This window comes from Melospiza georgiana, chromosome 3 (genome assembly GCF_028018845.1).
Source record: "Melospiza georgiana isolate bMelGeo1 chromosome 3, bMelGeo1.pri, whole genome shotgun sequence".
Taxonomy (NCBI): domain Eukaryota; kingdom Metazoa; phylum Chordata; class Aves; order Passeriformes; family Passerellidae; genus Melospiza; species Melospiza georgiana.
In genome coordinates, this window is record NC_080432.1 from 105,896,439 (window position 1) to 105,921,587 (window position 25,149).

Sequence of the window (25,149 nt, forward strand, 5' to 3'; positions counted from 1 at the left end):
TCTTTCCCCCCCCCTCTGTTTACAGACAAAAGAGTTGCCTGTATAAATCTTAAAAGCAGGTTTTTCTGTCTTGTGTACTTTAGTCTTCTATTAGCTTTTGTAAGTACCATGAAATTTAATAGAGTTAAAGTGGCCTAAATTAAGTGTGCTCCAGCTGTAGCCAAAATGCCTGAGTACAGATTGTACATAATATTGTGAACCAGCAAAGCAACCTGAAGGAAACTTTTAAGTAGCTTGCAGCTACTTATTTTATCTCTTTTTAAAATTTTTCTCTTCCTCTTTTCAGAGCAGGGAGCAGTGAAGTGTCTTTGCCAAAACTTCCTGTTGGGATGCCTCACATCAATGCAGCTGCAGCTCTGCAGATTTCCATGCTGCTCTTTGCTCTTCCTGCACAGTATTTCATATCTCAGTGGTACGGAACGGACTCTGCCGAGCGCATCCAAATGACAGGAAGGTTGTAAGACTGCCCTTCCCTACTGGGTTTATTTGTAAGAGAGTTCTCTCCCTCATCCCCAATGACACTTTGTCCTGGAAGCTGAAGTGTGGGTGGATTGGCTATTCCTATACAAAACCAACATTTAAATCACACCTCAGGCATTTTTATGGCTTAATATGACTGTATTTAGTTTCAAAATTCAAACAGCAATTGTTGATTTCTTCACATATAAATCTTATTAATCTGCATGAGTGCCTTAACCTCATTCTTTTTTGTGACATTCCGATGTACGTTACTAAGGGTTATGTCCCTTTCAAAAGATGAAAATTAAGTGATTGATTAAGTAACATTAATTCTGATTTTCCATCACCTTTTGACATTTACTGTTATAAAATATTTTCTTGCATAGTATGACTCAGTACAGACTCTTAACCAACAAAATTCACTCACAGTAAATTACCTACGGCAGGGACAATGATAAGAGCTAAGTAAGGAGTGCCATTTCGTCTATGACTTAAGAAGTGTATTGGCAGAATCCCACACATATCTCCAAAGAAAAAGTGGAGATTATTACATCAGATCCAAATTTTTGATGGTGGTGTCCATTGGCAAACACTGGTATCTTGAAATGAACCATGCAAAGAGAGACTCAGTTGTACATGTGGCCTGTGCAGTGCACTGGCTGTGTGGTGCATCTGTGGAATTCCAGTGCATGAAGCAGGAAGAGCAAAAGATTGGTCTGAAGAAAAGAAAACTAAGCTTGGTTTATGCATAAAGACCCAGAGTGAAATAATTTTCAGGCCTCATGGAATGAGTCAACTACTTATTATTTAGATTTATGCAAAAACCTGTAGGCTTTTTTAATAGTATTTTGATTATGTACACCATTAAAAAATATCTCATGCTCTCTATTCTTGAGTAACAGTTGAAGCTGCACAATCAGAATGTAATTTAACAATTCCTATGGTCCAAGTACAGGAAGAAAGCAAACAATCTTGTAATGAAAAATGGTATTTTCCAAAATTTACATATGGTTTACTGGTAAAAGTGATGACTGAAAGAATATTCATTTTCAGTGTTGATATTAATCTTGAGGAGAAATTGTTCACGGTCACTGACCCCTTCTTTCTCTTTGCTACAGAAGTGAAACTTCAAAGCTTAAATATTAAAAATCTATATAAGAATACTAGAGAAGGTTTTAAAAACAATATTATGACCATTTTTACTCCTAAAGGATAATTGCCTCTTGGAGCATCTCAACAAGATCTTACTTGAGTCTGGATGCGTGGGCAGATCGTTTAAAGCTGTGGCTCTCAAAGACAAGGTAGGGTGTTACAGTCTGCACCAAGGAGATTTCAGCCATGGTCTGCTCTGAGCAGGAAGGTGTGCTATGGGGGAAGTAAGGGACAAAGGGGAAATATCTCTCATTTGCTTCTGAGACTCATCTGGAACTTTCTACACAAACATCAAAACTGAACTCCATGTGAAACTAAACGTAACTCATGCAGTAATTCTGTACATGTTATCCTCCAATTTATCTGACTCTGAAGGCAGAACAATTAGCCACATCAGATGCTTTAGCATTGGATGGATATCTTATGCTCTATATTGTAGTTCAAGTTCAAAATCTGAATTAGGAATCACAGACAGAAAATCTGTGCGCTAAGTAGTGAAATTTTGATTATTGGTCATATAACAGTGATTGGTCTAGAAAAAGTAAAATTCTGTCCATTCATACATACACACCATTTTAATTTAAGAAGACTTCATGGACTTCTTTTGGTTTGTTGACAGCCCTATTTGTGAGATTTAATTCATGGAGTAGAAATACTCCAAAGGTTTTACTTTGTATGGACCTTCAAATGTCCTTTATTCTTGATCCATGTACAATAATCAATGGTGTCAAGTCCTCTGAACTGTGGAGGATCCTGACTTAGTTTTGCTTCCAGCAAAAGCTAGGGGAATGGTCTGTGAATGGAATCAAAAACTGTGCTCTTCTAAGGTTCACCATAAATTGCTTCTCAACTTCATGGAAAGCTCCATGCATATCTAAAATAAAGCCTGCAAAGATGCAATGATACATTGATTATTTGTATATAGTTGGATTATTTGTATATATTTTGTGTAGAGTATATTGTCTGTGTCTTCTGAATATTTTATAAAGAATTTGCTATTCTAAAAATAATGTCATTTGAGACTTATATTAGCTGCTGTTTTAACTTTGCCCACTCCTCTTTCTGTTAAGAGGTACTTGTCAGCCTTAAGTCTTTCTATACATTTGAGCTAAACCAAAACTTTTGTAAAAAACATTGTTTGCACAGGAACCTGCTCTCATTTTCCTGCAAGCAGGGTGAAGGGAGTAAGACTGAAAGGCACCATCAAAGAGGAAGGAGACTAGGCCAACCTGTGGTTCTTTGGCACCAATGGTTTGCTGGCTGGTATGGATGCAGAATGTTACCCAAACTCCTCTGTTCATAGACTGCTGCTGTTACATTGCCAGCAGAAGGAAATGTTCCATATTCTCATTGTTTTTTTACACTTTCTCTTTTTCACTATAGCAATGAAAAATGTTAGCCATTTCCCCTTTCTAAACATGTCCATCTCCTGCTGCCCACCTTTTACATTCAGATGAAATTCAGTCTAGTGCAGAAGGAAAAGCTACACTTGCTGCAGCCTTAGGCAGGGACTCATTGCCAGACACCTTGTCCATACCAGTATAAACCAATTTTAAAAAACTTCATAAAAGATACTGAAGAATCACACTGCAGAGCAGTGTTTGCTCACCTCTATAAAATTAGTGAGTTTCCTCTGATATAAAAATTCTAATGCAACTGTAGAGTAACATATTCAAAGAAATGAGATTCATACTCTTTTTTTCCTGTTGGAACAAATTCCTTTTTCTTGTGTATTCCTTAAAAGTGTTTTTATGTAAAATTCATGCAGGCTTCAAATTGTAAAGAAGTTTGTATCAAAGGCTTTGCAGTATCCCACTCAGGATAATTAACCTTCTGATTATTATTAAAACTCAGCTTCTAAAGAACTTGTTTGTATGTTGAGCTATTAATTTTACATTTTAGGAATTGGTACTATGGAGAGAACAAAGCTAAAAGCGGTGCCAATGAAGTAAAACCCCGTTCTTATCTTGCAGGTATTGAAGTTTTTGCAATTTCATAATTTATTTATGATGTTGTCTACAAGGCTTCTATAGTGGATTTTTAAACTTAATTTGTAAATGGCATACTGTTTTCCTTTTTTCATGTCTCTAAACATGATTGATAATATTCAGTAAACAAAACAGTAAACATAAAATCCAAGGCCTCTTCCCTGTGTCGTGTAATAGTATCAATATGATGTAACTATATGTATGTATTTTACTGAATACCTCAGTGTATGTATTTTGAAGGAAGAAAAAAGAAATAGCTGACCACTTTATTCCTGGAAAAAAGTCCCTAATCAGACTGAATAGAAGAATTCTGTGACCTAAACTGGCAAAAAATAATGTCACAATAAGTTACCCCAAGTCAGCACCGTAAAATACTGTATGTAAGGCTTAAGTAACTGTCAATGCACACACCTGTTAATGCTTTCTAAAACTCTGTTAAAATCCCTATGTAATATCAAATGCATACAAATAGAAAAGTTTCTTAGTGGATGTTCCTCTGTAAATTATAGTAATTAATATTCTGGGAGGAAACAAACAAAGCACCTGTTCTTCTTTAATTCCCCTATTAATCTAATTATCAGTTCTCTTCATGTAGAAGTCAGAATAATTTCTGTTAAAATACTTAATATAGCTGACCAAACTTTTATCCTTGCTAAGTCTCTTTCTTTGTTAAATTAGAATCAGCTCATGTTCACAGTCCAAAGCCTGAATATATTAAATTCCGTGTGGGCCAGGTAATAATTCACAGAAGATTTGGCTACTCAGGAGTCATTGTTGGATGGGATGTAAAAGTTAACACTCCAGAAGAACAACTACAACCCAGATATCCTCCAGCAAAACAGGTCTGAATGTACTAAACTCTTGCTTTATTAATATATACACAGAATAACTCAGGTTAAAATACCCTCAGAAACACTGTTGCAGACCAACTTCCTGCCATCCTAGTGGGAAATACTCCAGAGTTCTGCATCACCTGTGCAGCTGAGTGGTACCTTTGCTGCTTCTGCACTGTGGTCCCAGTAGAGCTTGGCTTTTACACCACTGAGTGGCTAAGCTTTGCTGGTCAGGGCAGTGGACATATCTCAAATTATAACTACTCACTTTTTATACACATTGTTTTATTTGAAATAACAGTGTCAACCTATGATGTCTGAATGGATTTCTCCTGCCATGTCACTAAAATTGAGAAGCTGTTAAGTCCTTTATCTGGTTATCCATAATTGGTGGAATCTTCACTGCACTTAAGAAATGCAAGTAATCCTCTGTGTTTAATCAGTTTCAGTGAAAAAGCAATGTTTTTGAGGATCTGGTTACTGGGAGTGTAAATCTATTTAAAAACACATTTTTGTTAGAATTCTTGAAGCCTTTAAATTTCTTTTGCTTAAGTCCTTGTATTTGAAAATCTGATGCTAAACCTTTGTTAACAGTGCTAATCTGGTAATGCAGTGCTGCATACTCTGCATGCCACTGACATGCTGCTTAAGTGGCAGGAAGACACTAATTTTTAAGTCAGAGGAGTGAAAATGAGGAAAACACGAAAATCTTTGCCTATAGCAGAAAATTCATGTTCAGCTGGGAACTGACATTGTCCCATTTTGTGCATTTGGTTCCTTCCCTGATGTAGTTTTTATCCAACTGTCCCTCATCTTTGGCTTCTAAAACACCTGCATCCTTGCTTTCTTTCCTCCCCTCAGTACTGTTATCACCAGCTGAACCTCCAAGAATTTCTCAGCAGACATTGATTCTTTTTATGTACCTTACACAGTTCTGCTGTCCCAGCCTTGTGTTCATTTTTATTGTTTTTAATTTCAAGAGCAATGGCAAGCATCTTTTGCTGGTTTTGAGGTTTAATTGCCTTTGCCTATCATGTCACAAGCACTTAGCAAAATGCCTTCTGACCTTTAGGCTGCAGCTTACTGAACTTGGTCCTTGTAAATCCCTCAAAACATCGGCCGGGTTTTCAGCCCAACTTTTCCTAGCCTTCCTCTGACTTCCAGATCTTCATGAAATCACTGAGCAGAGGCCACTGCCTGTTCATTGATCGATACTGATTGCTTCATAAACTCCATCTGTATTCATCCATCACTTTTTTGAGTTTAGATTGTGGGTTACTTTGGGCAGGAATTATGGACAGCAGCGAATATCATGGCCCATATTCCCTGGCCCAGGATTTGTTTTCATAGGTACTTCTTTGTTGGAAGATTCATGTATATACACACAAAGAAGCTGCCTTAGCTCTTTCCAGGGACCGTGGTTGTTGGAGGTAGCATTATGTTCTGAACTTGTCTCTTCTCCTCTTGGAGTTTCATTGTCACTTGTGAAGGAAAAAGGGTGGTAGCAGATCGTCATTGGGCCTATGTACAAAAAAGCAAGGATATTGTAAATCTTGTTTCTTGCAAAGTCTGTGGGAAAAAAAGGTTAATTAAACTCTTGATTCCTAAAAAATGTTTCAGATATCCCAAGAACTTCGTGTGTTGCAGTTCTGATTGCTTTATATTTAATTCTGACATTGGTAAAATCAAAATGAACTGGCTGTATATATATATATATACTCACACACACACACACACACATATATATATACATACATGTATCTCAAGGGGATTTAGGTTCTGTAAGCCCACTGAAAGTTCACTGATTATAATAGGTAATCTTTAGTCATCATCTCTCTTTGAAGCTATTTATTTTCTTTCTATTTTTACAGGATCTAAAAGATACTCCTCACTATCGAATTCTAATTAACAAAGCAAATGGATTTGGCAAATCTACAGCTTATGTTTCTGAGGAAGAGATAACAGTTATTATGGGATTAGAGGTAGTATTTATTTTTATTCAGTTGCAACTTGATTGTTATCCTGTATGTTTAAAAGTTGGCTGACCTTTGGCTTAATAAATACCAGCTAGGAGGCAAAGCTAGAGAAAACTAATAGAGAAAGCAGATAAACAAATTACTGCTGTACTTTCAAGCATGGGTTTTTGAAGTTGAAAAATGACCAAACTCACTTTGAAGTGGGGAGTACCCACTTTAAAGTATCCAACTGCTGAGGTTTGTAAGTGTTTGAGCAACTTGATTTCCATGATATATAGGCTGTTGCAGGCACAGGCTTTTGTGATTTCTGAGGATCTAGTAAAGTATGCTGGTTTCTCAATTCTACTCTGAAAAATCTCCATTTCAAACAGCTCCTGCTCAGCTGCTGCCCAGACTGAAGAATGTCTTCTTTCTTAACTGTAAAATTCTTCGGGAGCCAAAAATTCTGTTTTGTATATCAGGGTTGAAGTAGCTTTTGATTCCTGGCTTATGCAATGCACACTTGAGTTTTAGACTAGTCTGAGACTCTGAGCCAGAAAACAGCCTTCAGGCATGCAAGATACATACAGGTGGCTTTTTGCAAGGGACCCCTATGCTGCTGTGGATGCCTTCTCTGTGGACAGTGGCAGGGTCTGTATTTAAAACAGCAGCAAGCAGATGAACCATTCACTTAACAGAAGACACCTGATCTAGTCAGAGCAGATTAAAATTGGCACATTCCTCTGCCTTTTGGGAAAACTTCCCAAAGGAATTGTGTAAATCAGACTGGCCTGAAGGCTCTCCATGCTCTCTCTCAAAACTGTGCTGCTGCACATAAAGGACCCCTCTCAAGCACAGTGTGACACAATCACCTCTTTTTTTTGGGAGAAGCCTTAGTTCAGACCATTCTGGTTTAGTCACCAATTGTAATATAGAATATGCCAACATGCCTGAATTTAGGAGCAGAAACTATGCTGTTCCAGATGAGTATCATAAATATTTAAAACTGTATTCTGCCCACACTGTCTAAAAATGTACCTTCCACTATGCCAGTTAGCTGGCTACCTTCAGTTTCCTTTGTATTCCATCAGGAGAAACAGATACTTCATCTTAAATATTTACCTTGTGGAATTAGCTTTTACGGTATCAAATTGCTTTATTCACCCACGTGGCAGGTTAATTCTCCACAAAGATTATTGGAGAAACTATTGGTAACAAGCTCACAAAACCAGGTATTTCAAAGTTGTCTAGCTGAGATTATTAACAGATGGTGAGTCATGCCTCAGGTTCAAAAGGTCTGTGGATTGCCCTCACTCAGCCTTTTGTACAGCCTGATAGGCACAGTAATTTCTTGAAGAGTTGAGAGATCAGAAAATGCTTAGACTTGTCATGACCCTTTCCCAGCTGACAGTTCTGAGCCACTCACTGTGGGCTTCCTGCACCAAGACAAGGCTTGGATTGTCCCTGGTGGGTTTGCATCTTCATATTGGACCTAAGGTCATCACCTGGGTCTGTCTTCACCATTTCCCCCACCACTTCTTTACTGTTCTCGCTGCCTCATTGGATTAGATAACTGATCCAGCTAAAAGAAATACCAAATACCTCTAACAAATGTTAGAGGTTCACAAGTTAGAGCAACACAAGTGGGAACTACTTCAGTAAGAAACAGTGCTGATTTTAAACACTAATGCTGGTGTAAATCTAGCTTGTAACATCTCATGAGATCTGTTCAACATTTGTAAAGTACTTGGAGAGAGTTGCTATTCTGATGACAGAAATTCAGTTATGGTACACAGAAAATGCCATTGAAAGTACCTCTATGTACATAAAACTCATCAGGACTTTTCAAACAATGTAGTAACTTCAATACTTCATTTAAGTATCAGTTTATATTTATTGCCAATTCTAATGCTTCTTCAACTTGAAATATTTTTTTCTCAGGTGTATCACCCTGATATGGAAACCTACTTCAGTGGATATGATGGATCAAAATACATTATGCAGCCATGGCTGAAAAAACTCTACCCTCATGACTGAGTACTTCAGTGTCTGTACATGTAATGTACACCCAGATAACAGATGTCCTTTTGAAAACTGAGCAAACAGGCACCAGGATAAAATGTATATTTTTTTTCCTATGATGAAATAAAACATTCCTAAGCAGGCTTTATGTTGGACACTCACTTTTGTCAGAAGTGAACACAATGCATGCTCAGTTTGTCATGACTTAGTAATGGAGATTAACTTCCTTCCAGTTTTGGGAGGAAAGGTATACATAGTTTCAGATATAGCACAGTTTCAGCCAGGTGTGCCAAACGTTTGGCACATCAAATATCTTGCTGTATTACAAGGGCCAGTGTGGAGAGTTTAGTTCAAGCATGGCTTAAAGAAAAAGGCCATAAAGGCATACAGTTGAGAGAACAATAAAAGGTAGTTGCAAAGCAGTTCCAAAAGCAGTTCCCAGGCTGATTTCTATAAACAATTAGGCTCTCTCATGTATCACTTTATAAACAATAAGGTTCTCAGACAGTCTTCCCATAACTAGCAAAACACGCTCTCTGGGAAAAGATGGCACCCTGGGAACAGATATGGAAGTTTTGGGAACCTTTCATATCGCAGTGGGAACACTGGTTCTGTTTTTAATAAACAATTATAGGTATTGTAAAACAAAAGGAGTGGTTAGAGGCTCTGTTAGCCTATCGGGATCTTGGATTTTGTAATATGCATGAAGTTAATTAACACTATTATATAAAGTGGCTGATCAATCAATAAATCCGAGTTCGATGCATTAAAGGATGGTCGTCTCCCCTTCACTTCAATAGGCCAGGAAAAAAAAAAGCAGTTGTGAATTGTACTTCAAGAATTAACTGTAACCTTAATTTTAGGGGATAGACTTACCACAAGAGTGAAGTAAAAAACCATCAAAAATCACAAGTAAGCATAAAAATTTTATTAAGATGTGTAGGATTTGAAGGTTTCTAGGGCAATTTGCTTCTTCTGTTTTCTTTTCCCTTTATCTCAAACACAGCAAACACTCTACAAGATGCATAAGCAGTAGCATTTTGGATTTTTTCTTGCAGAGTCTGTGAATCAGCAGAGAGTGACAGATGAGTGTCTATGTGGCCTCCCCATTCTTTGGTTTCCTCTTCTTTTATCAATAAAGGCTTTCCCAATGCCTGGCCAAAGAGCTGACAGACTTCCTGGGCCTTGCGGCGCGTGTTTCCCACGGCAGTGACGCACACTTGGCGGCTGAGAGGTGGAAGCAGCAGCACAATAACAAGCAGGATCAACTGAGGTACCGGTGCTCCCACCAAGCTTTTTGTTTTTAGCGTCGCAGGTTTTGTAACTGCAGAGATGCTAAGGCACATCACCTACATCACCTTCCCCCAGCTTCTGAGCCACAGCTTGGGTATTGAGGGGAGCGTGTGCGGAGGAAATGTCAGCATCCTCACTAATTCTGATGACATCGAGCATTTCTAACACCTGCACGCTGCAGGCATCCACGCTGAGTCGAGCAAGAGTTCAACCCTTGCTCCAGGCATTTCGGTGGCTCAGCGGCAAGGTATATTAGCACCTGCTTAAAGTCACTGGCCATATTTCCTCATCTCCTGTAGGTACCTCTGGCATTCACTTTTGGCATCTCTGGAACCTTTAACAGCAGCTAATTAAGCCTGCTGCTTGGACCAGGCAGTTCTTTTCTTACAAGAGGCAAAACCCCAACCAAGACTAAACTTCCTTCTGTCCCTCCCATTTAGTGAGAGAAGCCTGGACTGAACAGTCAATGCTTAAAACAGATCAAGATTGTGAGCTTCAGGGCAGCATATTTTGATGCTGAGAAGTGCCACACATGGTTCTTTCCAGATCATGTCAGCTAACAGTAATGGGAATTGGCAAAGGTACTTAAAATTATCAACACCTGGTAACACACTTGCACCCTCATGAATGAATACAAATGAAATCTACACATGATGATGTAATCAGAGACAAATTCTGTTGATCTAAGATTCCCAGCAGATTATACTCCAGTGGAAATCAGTGGGAAAATAACTTTTATTACATTCTGCTTTTGCACAGGGACAAGAACAAATTCTACCTTCTAGGCTGAACAACATTAACTTTTAAGTTATATTAAATACTGAAATCTCTAACATAAATATTCATAGGTGTGAAGGAAACTACTTGCTCCCATTGCAAACAGCATAAATTATGTATTCATATTAACTGAGGCTGTAAGACTTTTGGCACGTGAGAGAACTTACCGAAGTGAGTCTATGGCTTCTGGTGTATGGTAGAAATGAGGTGGATTGATGGTAACAGAAGTTCCTAACTTTTCAATGAGTAGATTGCAAACATTCTGCATTTTTCCAAAATCACTGAATATGATACAGACCTGGGAGTGAGTGAACAGACATCACATGAGTAATATTTTCATTTTCCACTATGACTCAACACTTTCATTTAAATCAGTGTAAGGCCAGACATCTACAAGATAACTAAACACACTAGTGCCATACACAACTCCAACATTTATGAACTTATGAGACTTTTATATAGCCCTAGAAACTAGCATTGTTTGTAACAGAAAGAAGTTCTTAAATAGCTTAAAACTGAGGATTAAGAAATCCCTTCCAGAGGAAATGCAGAATTCTTGGTATGCAAACAATCTGAAGAATGAATGTGCTATGGTGCACATGACTAGATGCATCCTGGTTCGTCCCTTCTTAGATTGCTGGATGTTAATTATGCAGAAGCTCATACAAAATTATGTGGAAAACACTGTGCATGAAGGAAAAATACATTTTAATTCCAAGCATTAGATTAAAGAAACCTCAGCTATGAGATTAAGCTAGACTGAGCCCAGTTCACCTTGCAGTGGGCTCCAAATCCTGTGTTGTCTGAACAGACTCACTGCAGCGCTGAGAGGGAACTGGGCACTTCAGACTTGGATTTAAAACAATTTAAACACCCAACAGGCTCTGGCTGTAAGAAGCATTAAATGAAGATGCACTAGGAATTGAGGTCCTTCCCAAATGCTGTGAAGCAGCAATCACTATCAGCCCTGCATCCAGAGCCCAACAGTTTTCCTGGTGCAAAGTCCAGCCAGGCAGCAACTTGCCAGGCAGAAGCCAGCTCTTCTCTGTGGCAAAGCACAGCTGCCAGGGCTGAAGCAATGACACTGAGCTGATACAGCATTCAGAACCAGAAATCCTGGATCCCTAACTTTAAAAAAAAAAAAACCTAAAGCTTCATCTTCACTTCCAGTACAGTGCTCCCACCATGAGTCAGGTTCACCTTCTCTATTATTCCAAATTCCCTTCTTTTTGGATATTAATACAGCTTCCACAGGAGTGGAAGAAAAACAGTGCAGTTAGGAAAATTCTACTGCCAACACGTGGGACGTACAGCTGCCCCCATGGCTGCTGCAGTCTATGCATCACTCTACCCCAGTGAAGGGATATGACACAGAAATCCCAGTTACAGCACATCAGCAGCACTGCAGCACCTTCCTGTGTGCATACCAGAGATTTATTTACCTTGTGCACAATGAGATAATTCACAGAAGCTGAGCCTCTCAGTGAGGGAGGAGGGAGCTACTTCATATGCACAGTAAGGTAAAAAGTAATTAATGCTCCCATCTTGTTACCTTGACAGCCTTTTGGTGTAGTACCTGAACCTTATCCTGGCTTGGATCCTTGCACTGGTTCAGTGGCTCTGAAAGGGGCAGTGTCAATTGAACAGAGACTGAAGATGAGGCTGCACCTACAGTTTTTTCTCCAGTGGGAGTTCTTGCCATACATATAAAAAGCACACATCCCCCTGTGATGTTTTGCCAGGAAACCGTCATAGCTGTATTTTGTGTAAAGTCTCACTATGAGGACTGTCATAGTGTTTTCCAGATTGCCATCAGCATTTACAAGATTTGTTCCTTCTAGGGGATGAAACAAAAAAAGTGATGAAACAAAAGAACTATGGGTCTTAAGCAGGAGATAAATTGCTCAGATTGGGGCACTTCTGGGCACTCAGGAACTTTACTGTTAAAAAAAAAGCACTTGATCAGGTACCCTCAGAAGCAGAAAACAACTGACCAACAGCTGATTTTGCTGTTTCCCCCTCCTAAAAAAAATAAAAATAAAAATTTTCATTTAGAGCTACATCTAATACATTCCACTAACAATTACAGAGAATACTTCAACATTAAAATGCAAATAAATGTTTTAACTTTGTCAGTTATTAAGATTAAAAGGTAACAAGAAGCTATGCAAAACTATTAGAGACTTTCCCAGGTTTGGAAAAGGCTGCAAATGACAACAAGTTATGGTTTATAAGGAGGTGAGCATATTAAGAAATGCACAAAACCAACATAATCTTCCTCCCATGAGAATGTCATGCAATAAATGAACTATTATGATAAAGATATTATAAAGCTTTGTGATCTTATACACAACTTTATTCTTCTGAATATTTTCCTTTATTATAGCATGAATTAAAATTATCTCCTTACAGTTGAAAGAATATCTTGAATTCTTCATTATACTTTTAAATAGCTACATGCCTGGGAATTTTTCAGTCTTCTAAAAATTCTTTACAGGAGACAAATGATGAAGAGTTCACAGAATGAAGTAAAACAGGATGTCCAAGACTTTACATGTAACACAGATATAATGGCAAACTCTAACAGAGAAGTGAGTGGAAGTGAGTTTTAAATTCATTCATGTTGCTAAAGTAGGCACACAGGCCTGTCAATGCACCCTCACTGGTTTATGAAGCTGCACTAATGAAACAAGGATATTCATAAAGGGAGAAGCAAGGAGAGACTGATCTCTGCATGAAGAGTGGCCACACTGCTACCTCAGTGTGCAGGGCAGCCTAAACAGCAGCACTGGGCATGGGTTCTTCCAGTTCCAACCCCCAGGGTCCCAGGCAACCACATAACTTTGCAACAGCAATTACAGCTGGTCCAAGCTGCTCACAAATCAACACTAAATCGAAGTAATCAGCCTTCCACATATAATCGTTGCTGTATAAAAACTAATAGCAGAAGACAGATAATTGGTTAAGTTACCACTTAAGACTGAAGTTGTAAGCCTAAGCTTGTCTGTAGCATAAACAATAATTCATATAATTCAATAATTAATAATAGGGGGTTTATTAATTTTTAAGTACAGGTCATCTAAAAAACATGGTGATTTAAGCTCTCAGGGTAGTATGTGTCTCCATGATGAAGCTGAAGTCATTCAGAACATGAATGCACACCATTTAAGTATCTTAAGACTCATTTTAAAATCCAACTTTTGTTCTCCAAATTCTCAATCATTTCTGTATTTATTGGTGTTATTTAGATAAGAATATGCCTTAAAGCAAGCAAACTAAGGAGGCTGAACTTGTTTAAGAGGACTCTAAACCACAGCTCTATAAACCAGCTATCATTTTATTGCAGGCTTCCAGGTTTACTTTGTAAGGATCTCTAAACTTGCTGGGTAGTGATTAAAGTTTTATGGTCTAAAAAATACATTAGCTAAACACACAATTTCCCTCAGTGAATGTTTCAAGCACAGCATTTATTTCCTACTATGGCATGAATGTGCAAATATATACTTCCCTTAGCAGATACTGAAGTAAATGGGATTGTTCCCATAATATCTGCATTTCACAGAGCACTTTTTACCTACAAAATTCTGAGCCAATTACCCAGGAAACAATTACCTTTACTTTACTTAGAGCAAGCTGATGGCAGAGTTGTACAGAACAGACCAAAATCCAGGTGCTCTGCAACTGTGGCCTAAGCAGATCTTGCATTTGCTCCCAGTTCAAGGAGCTAAAATAATGAAAAAAAAAAAAAAAAAGAAAGCTGAGCTGGGGGAAAAAAAGGTTATTAACTGGGGCAGCTTTCTGAACTCACCAACTCCTTGCAAGAAGCAGAGGGCAGGAAGGGCTATAGGTGAAGGAAAGTTCAGAATTGTTGGTTTGCTCACACTGCCCCAGAACCAAATATGCCAGTCTGTAGCATCAGGTAACATTTAAAAAGCACACATTCATCTGAGAAGAAAACAAGTTCAGCACAACAGAAGACTGCAGCTGAACTCTGCTATAAACTGCAGTCCTTAAATAGCTTTTTTGGACTATGCTGCCGTTATGTTCCTTGGTCTGAGTAAAGATAGTCTGCAAATTTTTATAGGTCCTTGACACACTTACTTTTTAATTTTATTTTTATTTTTGGTTAGGTTGAATACATACCTCTGCTTCCATTTGGTAAGTATTTTCTACTCTACTAAAATCTTCTGTTACAGTCATATTTTCTTCCTAAAACAAAGTAGAGGAATACAACCTTAAAAGACAGAAATTAAGGATCTGCTGTATCTACATGGTGTCCTATAAAAGCTGAACTGTTTTGGTATATTACTCATGACTTTGAAACAGAAATTTTGAATTTTCCATGCAAATATCTTCAGTTAAAAACTAGCTGGATGTTAAAGATTTCTTAAATTATTCTAAATCAATTATACAGTAGCTCTATAATGGGATTTTGCTGCTATTCCCTTGAAGAGAACAATTAGGTCATAAAAGTAGCTGCTAGGTAGAAGCTGTGTGTGTAACTGTAAATTCACCTGGTACAAGAAATCTAGAAGCTTCAATTGCTTTTAGAAAGTTAGTATGTGAGAAGTGCTTTTTAGGCCCCTATTTTAAGATATTTTAGCAGCAGCAGCAGCTTGTAGCAAGGTGATATGAACAAAGATTGAACAGCTATTATTCTGGCATAATGGTAACCCTTGAAAAAGGCTGTTCCACCAGTGATGCCTCGGCATCAACAGCAGCTCCACTGGTCAACACAATGGCTGCACAGAGCACCAGCAAATCCTGTAGGACACATAAATAAGGTACTGAACTCAGGAAGATACAGAATAACTGCAGTTACATGTGAATATTTGACCAGCTTGTACTGGTCTAACAGTCACATATCTTTCACCCACTTTGCTCTGCAGCAAACAGTTTGAACAAACAATTTATTGTGAAATTACTCTAACATAGCAAAAAAAGCACAGCCTACAGTTTAATTGCAACTTTGCATGTAACACCTATGAAGGGCAGTAAAGCAAATACCCAGCCTTCCAGTCACTAAAGAAGTTTTATTTACTAGATTTATTTGCATAGGAAATATTTTCTTCAATATTGACATTCAAGATGCTTTGTGTCAGAGCATTTCCTACAGAAGCTCAAGTCTTCAAGTTTATCATGTAGCATGCATGCATGCATAAGTCTATGCAAATGATATTAACTATGAGAAGCATTTTCCTTTTAAAATATTATATGGTTTTATTACCATTGAATAAAAGTCTACAAAAAACTGAAATTTCAAAATTTGTATCATGATTGATTGGTAGTGCTCAAATTTAAGCACAACAGTCCTATTTTTAGATATTTTCAGAAAGTCTCTTCTAGTAAGGGCAAGGATTAGCAAGGGCCAGTAGTCCATAAAAGCTGTATTTTTTCTTTTATTTGGCTGGGGTTTGCTAGAGTGATCAAGACAGTCTAGCACCAACAGCTCATTTAATTTACAGGATGGGGTAAATCTTACTATTTGTGTTAGAATTCAATTACAATTGCCAAGAAATATTTTTCCCCAGAGGTTTCACATATCTTATAGAAATTACCACACAGAAAAAAACAAACTACTACAACTCGTATCTTACAGAAATAGCTGTGCTGTAACACAACTGTGAACATAGGAAAAATGTATTTGTTTTCCCCTGTCCCCTCTCCTCAATCCTTTTTAAAACAGGTTCTCCTTCCTGCTGAGCAGATCCAAGCCTTAGAATCTGGCTGTGCCCTCCCAAGGCTCCTGTGTATTTAAGGACACTGCCATCCCGTGGCACCAGGCGCTATGGCAAGATCAATACTATGGAGTGAAAGATCATTCTGCACCACGTATTACAAAATTTCCTTCACAGCTAATTTTAATCCCACCAAATGTGACAGTAGCTGTATGTGCTACTGAAGATAAATGGATGAAATAATTGCTGAAGTCATAACAAGGTGGCCTTCTGTGATACATTTTCTGTTAGATACTTTGCTTCTGTTTGTGACTGTGTTCACACAAAGATACGGAAAAGACAGGTAGGAGACAACAGAATTTGAAATTGCAATCAAGACTGAGACTACTTCAAAAGCAAAAATTTTTCTTCCCTACTGTTTATGTCTACTATTCATATTTTGGCTGAGGAAATACCAGTTTGATTGAATGGCCCCAGAAGAAATACTTTTCACTGTGACTTAGGGAAAGCTGCACCTCAAGTATTCTGGACATCTGGAATAACTTTCTATATTTTCTAAATCTGTGGGCCAAGAATCACAAAAATAATTAAACCAATACAACAATATTGGTATTTCAATCACCCCAGAAGCCATTGAACAACTCTTAACAGAATCACACTTGTGAATTCTGCTTATAAAGCCAATTTTTTATGTGGCATTACATCACTGCTTCAGGCACTCTAAAATAAACAAAAATGAAAAAGACAGTCGATATCCCATTGAGCATATCAAGTCTAGAAATTGCTTTGCTTTATATTTTCACTCTTTTCAACTGAACACAACTTTTTATAGTCCTTCCTCCTATCTGATACTTCTGAACAATGTCTTAGTCACAGGACCATTGTGTTCACCCTCATGACACTGGCAGGCTATAGGAATGACTGATCTTTTCCCCAGAAGAGAACAGGAAAAAAAATAATGGGTAAGTTAGCAAAAGCATACTTCAAGGAGACAAGTATGCAACAATACACTAAGAGAACAGCCCATCTGCACATAAAATTATGTTCTGCTCTGGCTAATGACTTAATGAAATTATGAGACCTTTTTATGACACACAAGCCAAGCCTGAGCAAGGGAAAGCACTTATAGTTAGGAATGTATGCTAAAGCCTGTTGGGTAATGTATGCTGATATGTGTAACTGTAAATAAAAAATATCCAGAGACACTTGAAAATGTCTCTTAAAATCCACTTGTACATTTGAACTGATATGTCCAGTACAACTTTACATTATCAAAAAGAAGGATATCTGAACAGTCAAAAGGGTCAGCTTCTTCCATGTGATCATGGCATTTTTGTTCTTGGCACTATGGAAATGGTGTCTCCAGATGGTTAAGGAGCACCTTCTGGGATTGGGTAGCTGTGCTCCAGCCTCTCATCCCCACACTGTCTGGTCTATTTGGCATGAGATGACAGAATGACAACCCAAAACCCATAGTGAAAAAGTTTCTGCTGCTTAAAGAAGAAATAACAGAGGTATATGTAACAGTTACTACAAGAAAGACAAAAAGCAGATTTGTACTCAGCAAATGCAGGGTACTCTGGAGATATTTCTTTAAAAAAGGTGATGCCTTACACAGGTTTTTACCTTCAGTCAGGGATATATTGTCATTGGAAGATTTTGCAACTAAGTCAGCAAACTTTAAAACCTTTTTAAACTGACTGTATGGATGTTCATCCATAACTGTGACTCCTGAGTAAGTTTTGAAATATGAAGAATATTGCACATAAATCCAAGGGAGGTATCCCAGTTCAGACAATCTCTAACACAGAGCCTACCAGATATATTTTGCTAGATGGTTTGTTTTGTTCTACAACACTGACAGGTACAACAAATATTATCACTGTTATTTTAAACATGGTGCCAATGCCAACAGTTAGATATAGCCATTAAAGAAAACAAGTGTCATCTCCACACCACTCCTCAAATAAATCATAGCTGGCAAATATAAAATCTGTTTGCTTCCAGAGAAAGAGAAGAAAATGTTACTTTTGAGCAGCTGGGTTGATTAAGGGAGATTGCTTTGAAGGCTGCAGGGAAAGTAAAATCAATGGGAAAACCACATTCTGTGTTCTGAAGTGCTGCATATACTTACAGCACTCTATAAATAAATGCCACTATGTGCATCTATTTCTGATTAAAATCCTGTGCAAATGTATATGGAAATCAGGTGCTGCCCCCAGGCCTCCTGAGAAGCTGCTAATGCAAGCTCCTGCTGCTGCAAAGGTTATGCACTTCCCATCTCACAGGCTTCCTACTATAGCAACAATAAGGGTTAAGAAAATTGTGCTGTGCATTAATTAAAATAAATATATAGCATAGTTAGATGATTTCTAAAGAGGCCTTAGATAAGCTTGCAACAACTAGAACCATATGGAGACTGTGAAGAGACATTAATTTTACAGTTGCCTAGAATGGTATTAGCTGCAAGTGAAGTTAGCAAACGCAGTTAAAGAACAAATTGCCAGCAGTGAGAGTTGTTAGTGGAAAAGCTGCAAGGCAAATAAAAGCTCCAGCAGTAGAGTGATTTAAAACTGGATGAAACAAAGCACTAAAAATTATACCGTGGGGAACTACTCTGAAAAAAAAATAACTTCATGTTGTTTTTCTCAGAGTTCCCTAGAGCTAACACTTTGCTAACACTGAGAAACCCACAACTCAAGCAGCATTTCACAGTCTCTCAACTAAGTGGAAAGAACATTTCCATTCTCCAACACACAGCATCTTCGAAAGAGAAAAAGATTACTGTGAAATTATTGTAACTATAATAAGACACCAAATACTCTCACATTGTACAAACAGCCCACTCTCCACCCTGCCTGCCTGCTCACATTACTTTTCTGAACCTGACTGTTATAAATGCAAATAAAGCCATTTGTTTGTCCAAGTCATACTTCAGTTTGCAATCCTTTTTTCTAGCCTGGAGTGGTGCACACAGCCCCTCTAAAGCACACTCACCTCTGTCACACCCTGCCTGCTCTTGTTGTGTGCCAGCCACTACATGTTGGACGCTCCTTGCTGTCCCAATTCAACCAGTATCAAGTCAAAACTGGAAGTCAGTTGTTCAGATTCACTGTGGGGGAAATATCTGCAACTATCTTTTCCAATATAGCTATGCTCTGAAGAACTATTTAGTGACAGTCAGGACAAAAATCTCCCATAATCTGATAGCTCACCATGGTGGTGGGTACAAAGGTTAACATTTTCTCTACTAATAGGAAGGAATGCATGCTGAATTGCTTTGTCTTCTCCCATTCCTCTTAAAATCCACCACTTTGAACTCCTGTTAATTCACTTAATAGACACTGAAGGCATGTAACCTGCAATCCCTCACTAAAATGCACCAGTTTTGGTTGAACAAGTCATCCTGATGTCAATGAAACCCATGACAAACGCTGCCTGTGACAGACATGCACCCAGCCACAATCAATACCTGTCCTAAAGCGGCCTCCATACCCCCTTGTTGTCTCGTCCCAGAGCTGCAATATGAGCTTTTTCAGGGGCACAGTGGTCTTCTTCACTGCCTTCTTTATTCCTGAACAATTTATATAGATACTACAGAGACAGCATAACAGTTAAAAAAAACCAAAACCACAAAATCCTATTTTGTTTGGGAATGAAAGCTGATGCCAGTACTTATCTTCAAATGCATGCAGCATCTGAAATGTGGGCATGCAATTTCACTGTGGCACATCACTGTTTAGGCTGAGTAACTGACTCTACTTTGCATTTACTAACTCTGACTTGCACTGTACCATCATGCAGTATCTACAATTCCTTTTTACTCCATTGAATAATCTGGTGTTCATAGCAAACCTGATCATCTACCTTTCCCCCTAGCTTAACTGTGAATACACTCAAAAGGCACAAACCTCCTAGGGAACTTCAATAAGAAGTAACTTTTGAAAACAACTGCATGTTCCATAAAAAGGTTTTTTTCTGTTTTTAAGAGCCCTATGTGTGGAACACTGTCCAAAACTCTTTTGTGAAATCCAAAAACATCATCAGCACAATTGTTAGGACAAACATCACCCTTATGGAGCATTTACTGTTTGGACAGAGCTTTAAAGGTAAGTCTATGCTTTTTTCATTGTTGCAAAATTGCTTCCAGACGCTACAATATTCATTGTGGTAAAAGAACTTTCTGGGTCCACAAGGGGCTTCAGCTGGGTTCACAAGGTCACTTCAGCTATCTTGATCATATCTCAAGTTTTAAAAAACCTCTCTACTAAGTAGAACAAGAAAGAGGGAGAGGAAAGATCTCTGTATGTATTTGCTGCTAAGCTCTGGTCATCACAGTTACTCCGACACACACACAGGTACAGGTTATGCTGCTGTGTACAACTTTATCAGTTTCACTCGCCTGCACGGGCGAATGCTGTATTACACCAGAAATCATAGAATTAGGTTGGAAAAGGCCTCTGGTATCATAGAGTGAACCCTTAGACTGAACACCATCATGTCAATAGACCGTGGCACTGAGAGCCACGTCCAGCCTTTTCTAAAGTGCCTCAGGGACGGCGATTCCACCACGGCGCGAGTCGAACAGGACGGCTTTCACATGCTTAACAAGCAACATGTTGGAAAGCCCGGGTAGCGCCATTCCGCCTTTTCCGCTGGGGCTGGCATGGCTGCAGCCTTCCAAAGACAGGCAGGCTTTCCCAGCGGTTCCCGAGGCTCCGAGGGTTCCAAACCCGTCACTGCCCTGCTTCCCGCCGGCACCAAGGCGCTCCGCGGGCGCCTCTCCTCAGGGCCGCTCCGGCGGCACGGCACCGCACCCCGCCGGCTGCCGAGCGGCACTGGGACCGGGAATAGCCCCGCCTGCTGCCCCCCCGCCTTCCCCCTGGGGACACCCCGGCGCCTCAGCGGGCCCCGGGCGGCGGAGCTCACCGGGATGCCGTGCAGGCGGGCGGTGTGCGCGATGTACTGCAGCCGGCGGGACACGCTGCTCCGCGCCGCCACGGCCGCCTCCTTGCGGCTGCCGAGCCGCAGCGACACCCGCGCCCGGTCCGGGCGGGCGCTCAGCTCCGCGCTGCCGCTCACATGCACCTCCCGCCCGGGCAGCGCCGCAGGCCCCACGCGTCCCTCCGGGGACGGGGCCAGGTCGAGCTCGGCGAAGACGCGAGAGGGGGGCGGCGCGGGCGGCGCCATGGCCGTGGCTATGGCGGCCCCTCACGGCACCATGGCAACCCTGGGGCGCCACGTCACAGCGCCCGCGCGCTCCCCAGCGCCGCCGCGCGGGCCCGGAGCCCCCTCTCCCGCCGGGACCGGCGTCCTCACGGCGGCCTTAAGGAAGGAAAAGACGTCTGGGATCACCGAGTGCAACCTATGGCCGGACACCACCATGCCAATTAAACCATGGCACTGATTGGCACGTCCAGTCTTTCCTAAAACGCCTCCCGGGTGACTCCCCCATCTCCCTGGATACTCCCTTCTGATTTATAATCACCCTTTCTGTGAAGAAATTCCTCCTAATGTCCAGCCTAAACCTCCCTGGTGCAGTTTAAGACTCTGTCCTCCTGTCCTGTCGCTGGTTGCCTGGGAGGTCCCTCCGCCGCTCGCCATGGCAGTGTCCGAGGGTGGTACCCGGCCATGAAGGTGACCGAGCACAGACAGGAGCACTGGGTTCACGCCCTGGCCCAAACAGGGTCAGCCACAGCAGGTTGCCTAGGCCCATGTCCAGCTGAATTTTTAATATTTCAAAACATGGAGACTCCAGGACCTGAGCAATCCAAGTCAGTGTCTGACCATGCTCGGAGTAAAAAATACACGGTTTTTATGTTCACCTGGAGTGTTGTGTGTTTTAATCTCTGTACACTGTGTGCTGTCACAGATCAACAGTGAAGGCAGACTGGCTTCCATGTCTTCCATCCATCAGGCATCTAAATATAGACTGATAAGATCTCCCAGATCTTTCTCTAGGCTGTAGTTCCAGCTCTGTCCGCCCTTCCTCTCATAAGAGAGATGCTCCAGTCCCTTCATCGTGTTCACAGCCTTTTGTTGTGCTTTCTTCAGTATGTCCATATCTTCCTGGTGTTGGGGAATCCAGGAAACACTCCAGGTGTGCCTCACCAGGGCTGAGCAAAGGGGAAGGATCCCCTCTCCTGACCTGCTGAAAATGCTTCCTCTAATCCAGCCCAGGAAGCAGCTGGCTTGCTTTGCCATGGGGTCCATGATCCACACGTTGTCCTTTCTGCTTTCCAGCCAGTGAAGCCCCAGTGTGCCCTGGTGCACAGCGTTGTTCCACCCCAGATGCAGGTTTTGGTGTTTTCCCTTGCTGAACTTCATGAGATGTTTCTCAGCCCAATTCTTCAGCTGGTCAGAGTGACTGCAAAATGAGTAGCTCAGTGATGAGCTCTGTATGTCTGGTCTCGTTTGTATGAGGATTTTTGGGAAGAACTCTGGATATGTCATTGCTGCTTTACATTTGTGGTACATCGCGTTTTGATTTCCTGAAATCTGTAATCTAGCACAGAGGCTGGAATGGTACTGTATGTTTACAGAAGGTCTTGCAGCCTTAAGAATTCACATTGCAAATGTTGGAAAGTCTGTATTACTGTGATAAGTCAGTGTCTGATAAATATTGCTATATTCTCCTCCTAGATAAAAACGTGTCATGTGAAGACATCAAGATCTGATTTTAACACTCAGATGAAGATTTCTTGAAGGTGTCTGGATGCAGAAATACTGAGGGAGTTGAAGCCCTGTCTTTTGTCCCCTTCATTAGTCTGCTTGGTGTGTGTGTGTGTGCATTTCATGTCTTGTCATTAGACAGCTTCTGTACAAATTTCCTTTCTTGTCATTAATATCATATCTGCCTTAAGAGGTGTCAGTGAATTCTGTCTACTTCATGACTTTTGGAGTCTTCTGCCTTTGAATCTGGTTTTCTCTCCATATTTGCTGAACACTTAAAGCTTCAAATGAAACAGATTGAACCTCTTAGGTATTCATTACGTCTGGAGATGACACTCCATGTTTCTCAGCAGGAACAACCAGAAGTAGAGACTCCTAAAATTTTGAGTGCAACTGACTTTGATCAAAGTTATATGACAAGATAAGGAAGCAGCTTGTAACAGAATCCAAAAATATCAGTGCCTAGTCACTTAAAATAAATCAATTTGAGAGCTTGTATGAATAAATTGGCGCTGCTGACTTTAAGAAACAAAATACAAAAAAGAAAATGAGTACAGAGAAAATTATAGATGTATATTCCTCAGAAATAAATTCTTTAATTAAACAGAGAGTTAAATGCTTTTGAAAGTAGTCGGTCACATCTGTACTTACTTTTTTGTTGTTTTGTTTTTGTTTAGTTAAGATGTTTGTAATGGAATTACTTAAATATGTAATAGTATCAATCAACATACTCTAAGTATTGAATGGTGCTTATCAAGAAATCATTAATAAAGCTTTTAAAGAACTCTTGGATAATGTAATGAAGCCAAAGTGTGTACTCTCCATTTTTTTTCATGTTCAAGATAATTCTGATTTAACTATTGAGTAAAAGTTATTTGCCTTTTTATGAGACAGCCCACATCAAACAAAACACGTTGCAGTATTTATACTCAATATGTAGATATGCAATGAAATCTCATAGGTGCTACATGCTTCAAAATTCAGTGCTGTGTGATCTTTAAATTTTGGGAAATGCTGTGTGTGTGTTGTAGAAATATTACATAAAGGTATCAATTTAAGAGCTTAATTGGCTGAGTCCCAGAAATCTTTCTAAGGCCAGATATAAAATTACCTGAAATGCAAACTAATCTATGGAAAAAGACCTTTCTGTGAAACAAGGTCAAATGTGACTGAGTGGTTAGTATGCACCATAAGAACATCATGCACCAGGGATCTTTTAATTACTATAGCCACATTTTTGCTTTGCACTCTTTAAAGATACATTGCAAAGCTCAAGTTTAAGTGTATTGAGAGTCTGTCACTCAGAATTTTAATATAGAGCCAAATCTACAGATAATAAGCTTTTCCTGACTTACATTTTGAGTAGGAGGCATTTTTGAATGTGATGGATTAACCTGTTGTTTTAGAGTTGGAAAATCTAATTTAATTGTGAATATCATTCTGCTAACTTATCATTGAATTAAGAAATTGAAAACTTAACTACAGACTGTGAAGAAATAGAGATGGTGCTAAATGGTGCGTGGGATTTGGTTTTTCCCTTGGGAAACAGATGGTTTTATGTTTGGATCTATTTCTGTATGGTAGCAGTGAAGTGCAACATTGCTTATGACTTTTAGCAATGGATCTGTATTTGTTTGGTGAGGTAAGACTTTTAATGTTTGGAATGTGTGTGACGAGGAAATCTCTGTTGCAGGTGCTGCCACATGCTGTTTTTGTGAAAGGGCAGTTTGCAGTAGTGATGTTGACTGATGTCTTTCTGTTGTCATGTGTCTCAGCTCCTGACTTAGTGTGCTGCAAAACATTTAATGAGCAAAGGCCCATGTCATACTTGTGTATACTTGGTTGTTCCTTGCAATGTTTGTATGAAAAATCAGTCTGTCATTCACTGCTTACATAGACTGACAATTGCTCTGTAGGACAAATAAATATCCCCTGTAAGCCTGGTTTGTTACCTTTCCAGAACTGTATAAAACTCAAAATTGAGAAGGCTGGATCCAAACAAATGGAAAATAATCCTTCAAAATTTAAAATTATTTTTAAGAATAGAAGTCTAAATTACTGAATTCTAAACAACAAACACCAAGGAGCTTTAAACTTTTACTTGAGTATCTTTTAAGAAGAAACGTGGAAGAAAAAGAGACCAACACTAGTAGCTCTGTCCCTGTTGGGTGTTTTATTTTCAAGATCAACATTTACTGGATAAGATGAAACCAATGTAGAATTTAGATGATTTCTGTAAAATCTCCTATATTAAGGAAATATGTGTACTCAGAGGGGATTTTTTTCCCCACATGGACTAATGATAAAAACAGACTTGCCA

The 25,149-nt window shown here is 39.6% G+C and overlaps 1 protein-coding gene across 2 annotated transcripts; it reads right to left on the minus strand.

Annotated features, from left to right (window-relative positions):
- Positions 1 to 237: 237 nt before the first annotated feature.
- Positions 238 to 21,347, minus strand: IRAK1BP1 (interleukin 1 receptor associated kinase 1 binding protein 1). Of its 2 annotated transcripts, XM_058020706.1 has the most exons (5): positions 21,087 to 21,347; positions 14,623 to 14,688; positions 14,288 to 14,320; positions 10,647 to 10,777; positions 9,355 to 9,636 (listed from the first exon to the last, which is right to left on the minus strand). In XM_058020706.1, the coding sequence occupies exons 1-5, from the start codon at positions 21,345 to 21,347 to the stop codon at positions 9,366 to 9,368; spliced, it is 762 nt and encodes a 253-aa protein (XP_057876689.1). In that variant the 3' UTR covers positions 9,355 to 9,365. The 2 variants fall into 2 exon arrangements, 1 of the variants encoding a protein (XP_057876689.1); XR_009114268.1 differs by lacking the exons at positions 9,355 to 9,636; positions 14,288 to 14,320; positions 14,623 to 14,688; positions 21,087 to 21,347 and adding an exon at positions 238 to 5,953 and having other exon boundaries at positions 10,647 to 14,082.
- Between the last annotated feature and the right edge of the window lie 3,802 nt (positions 21,348 to 25,149).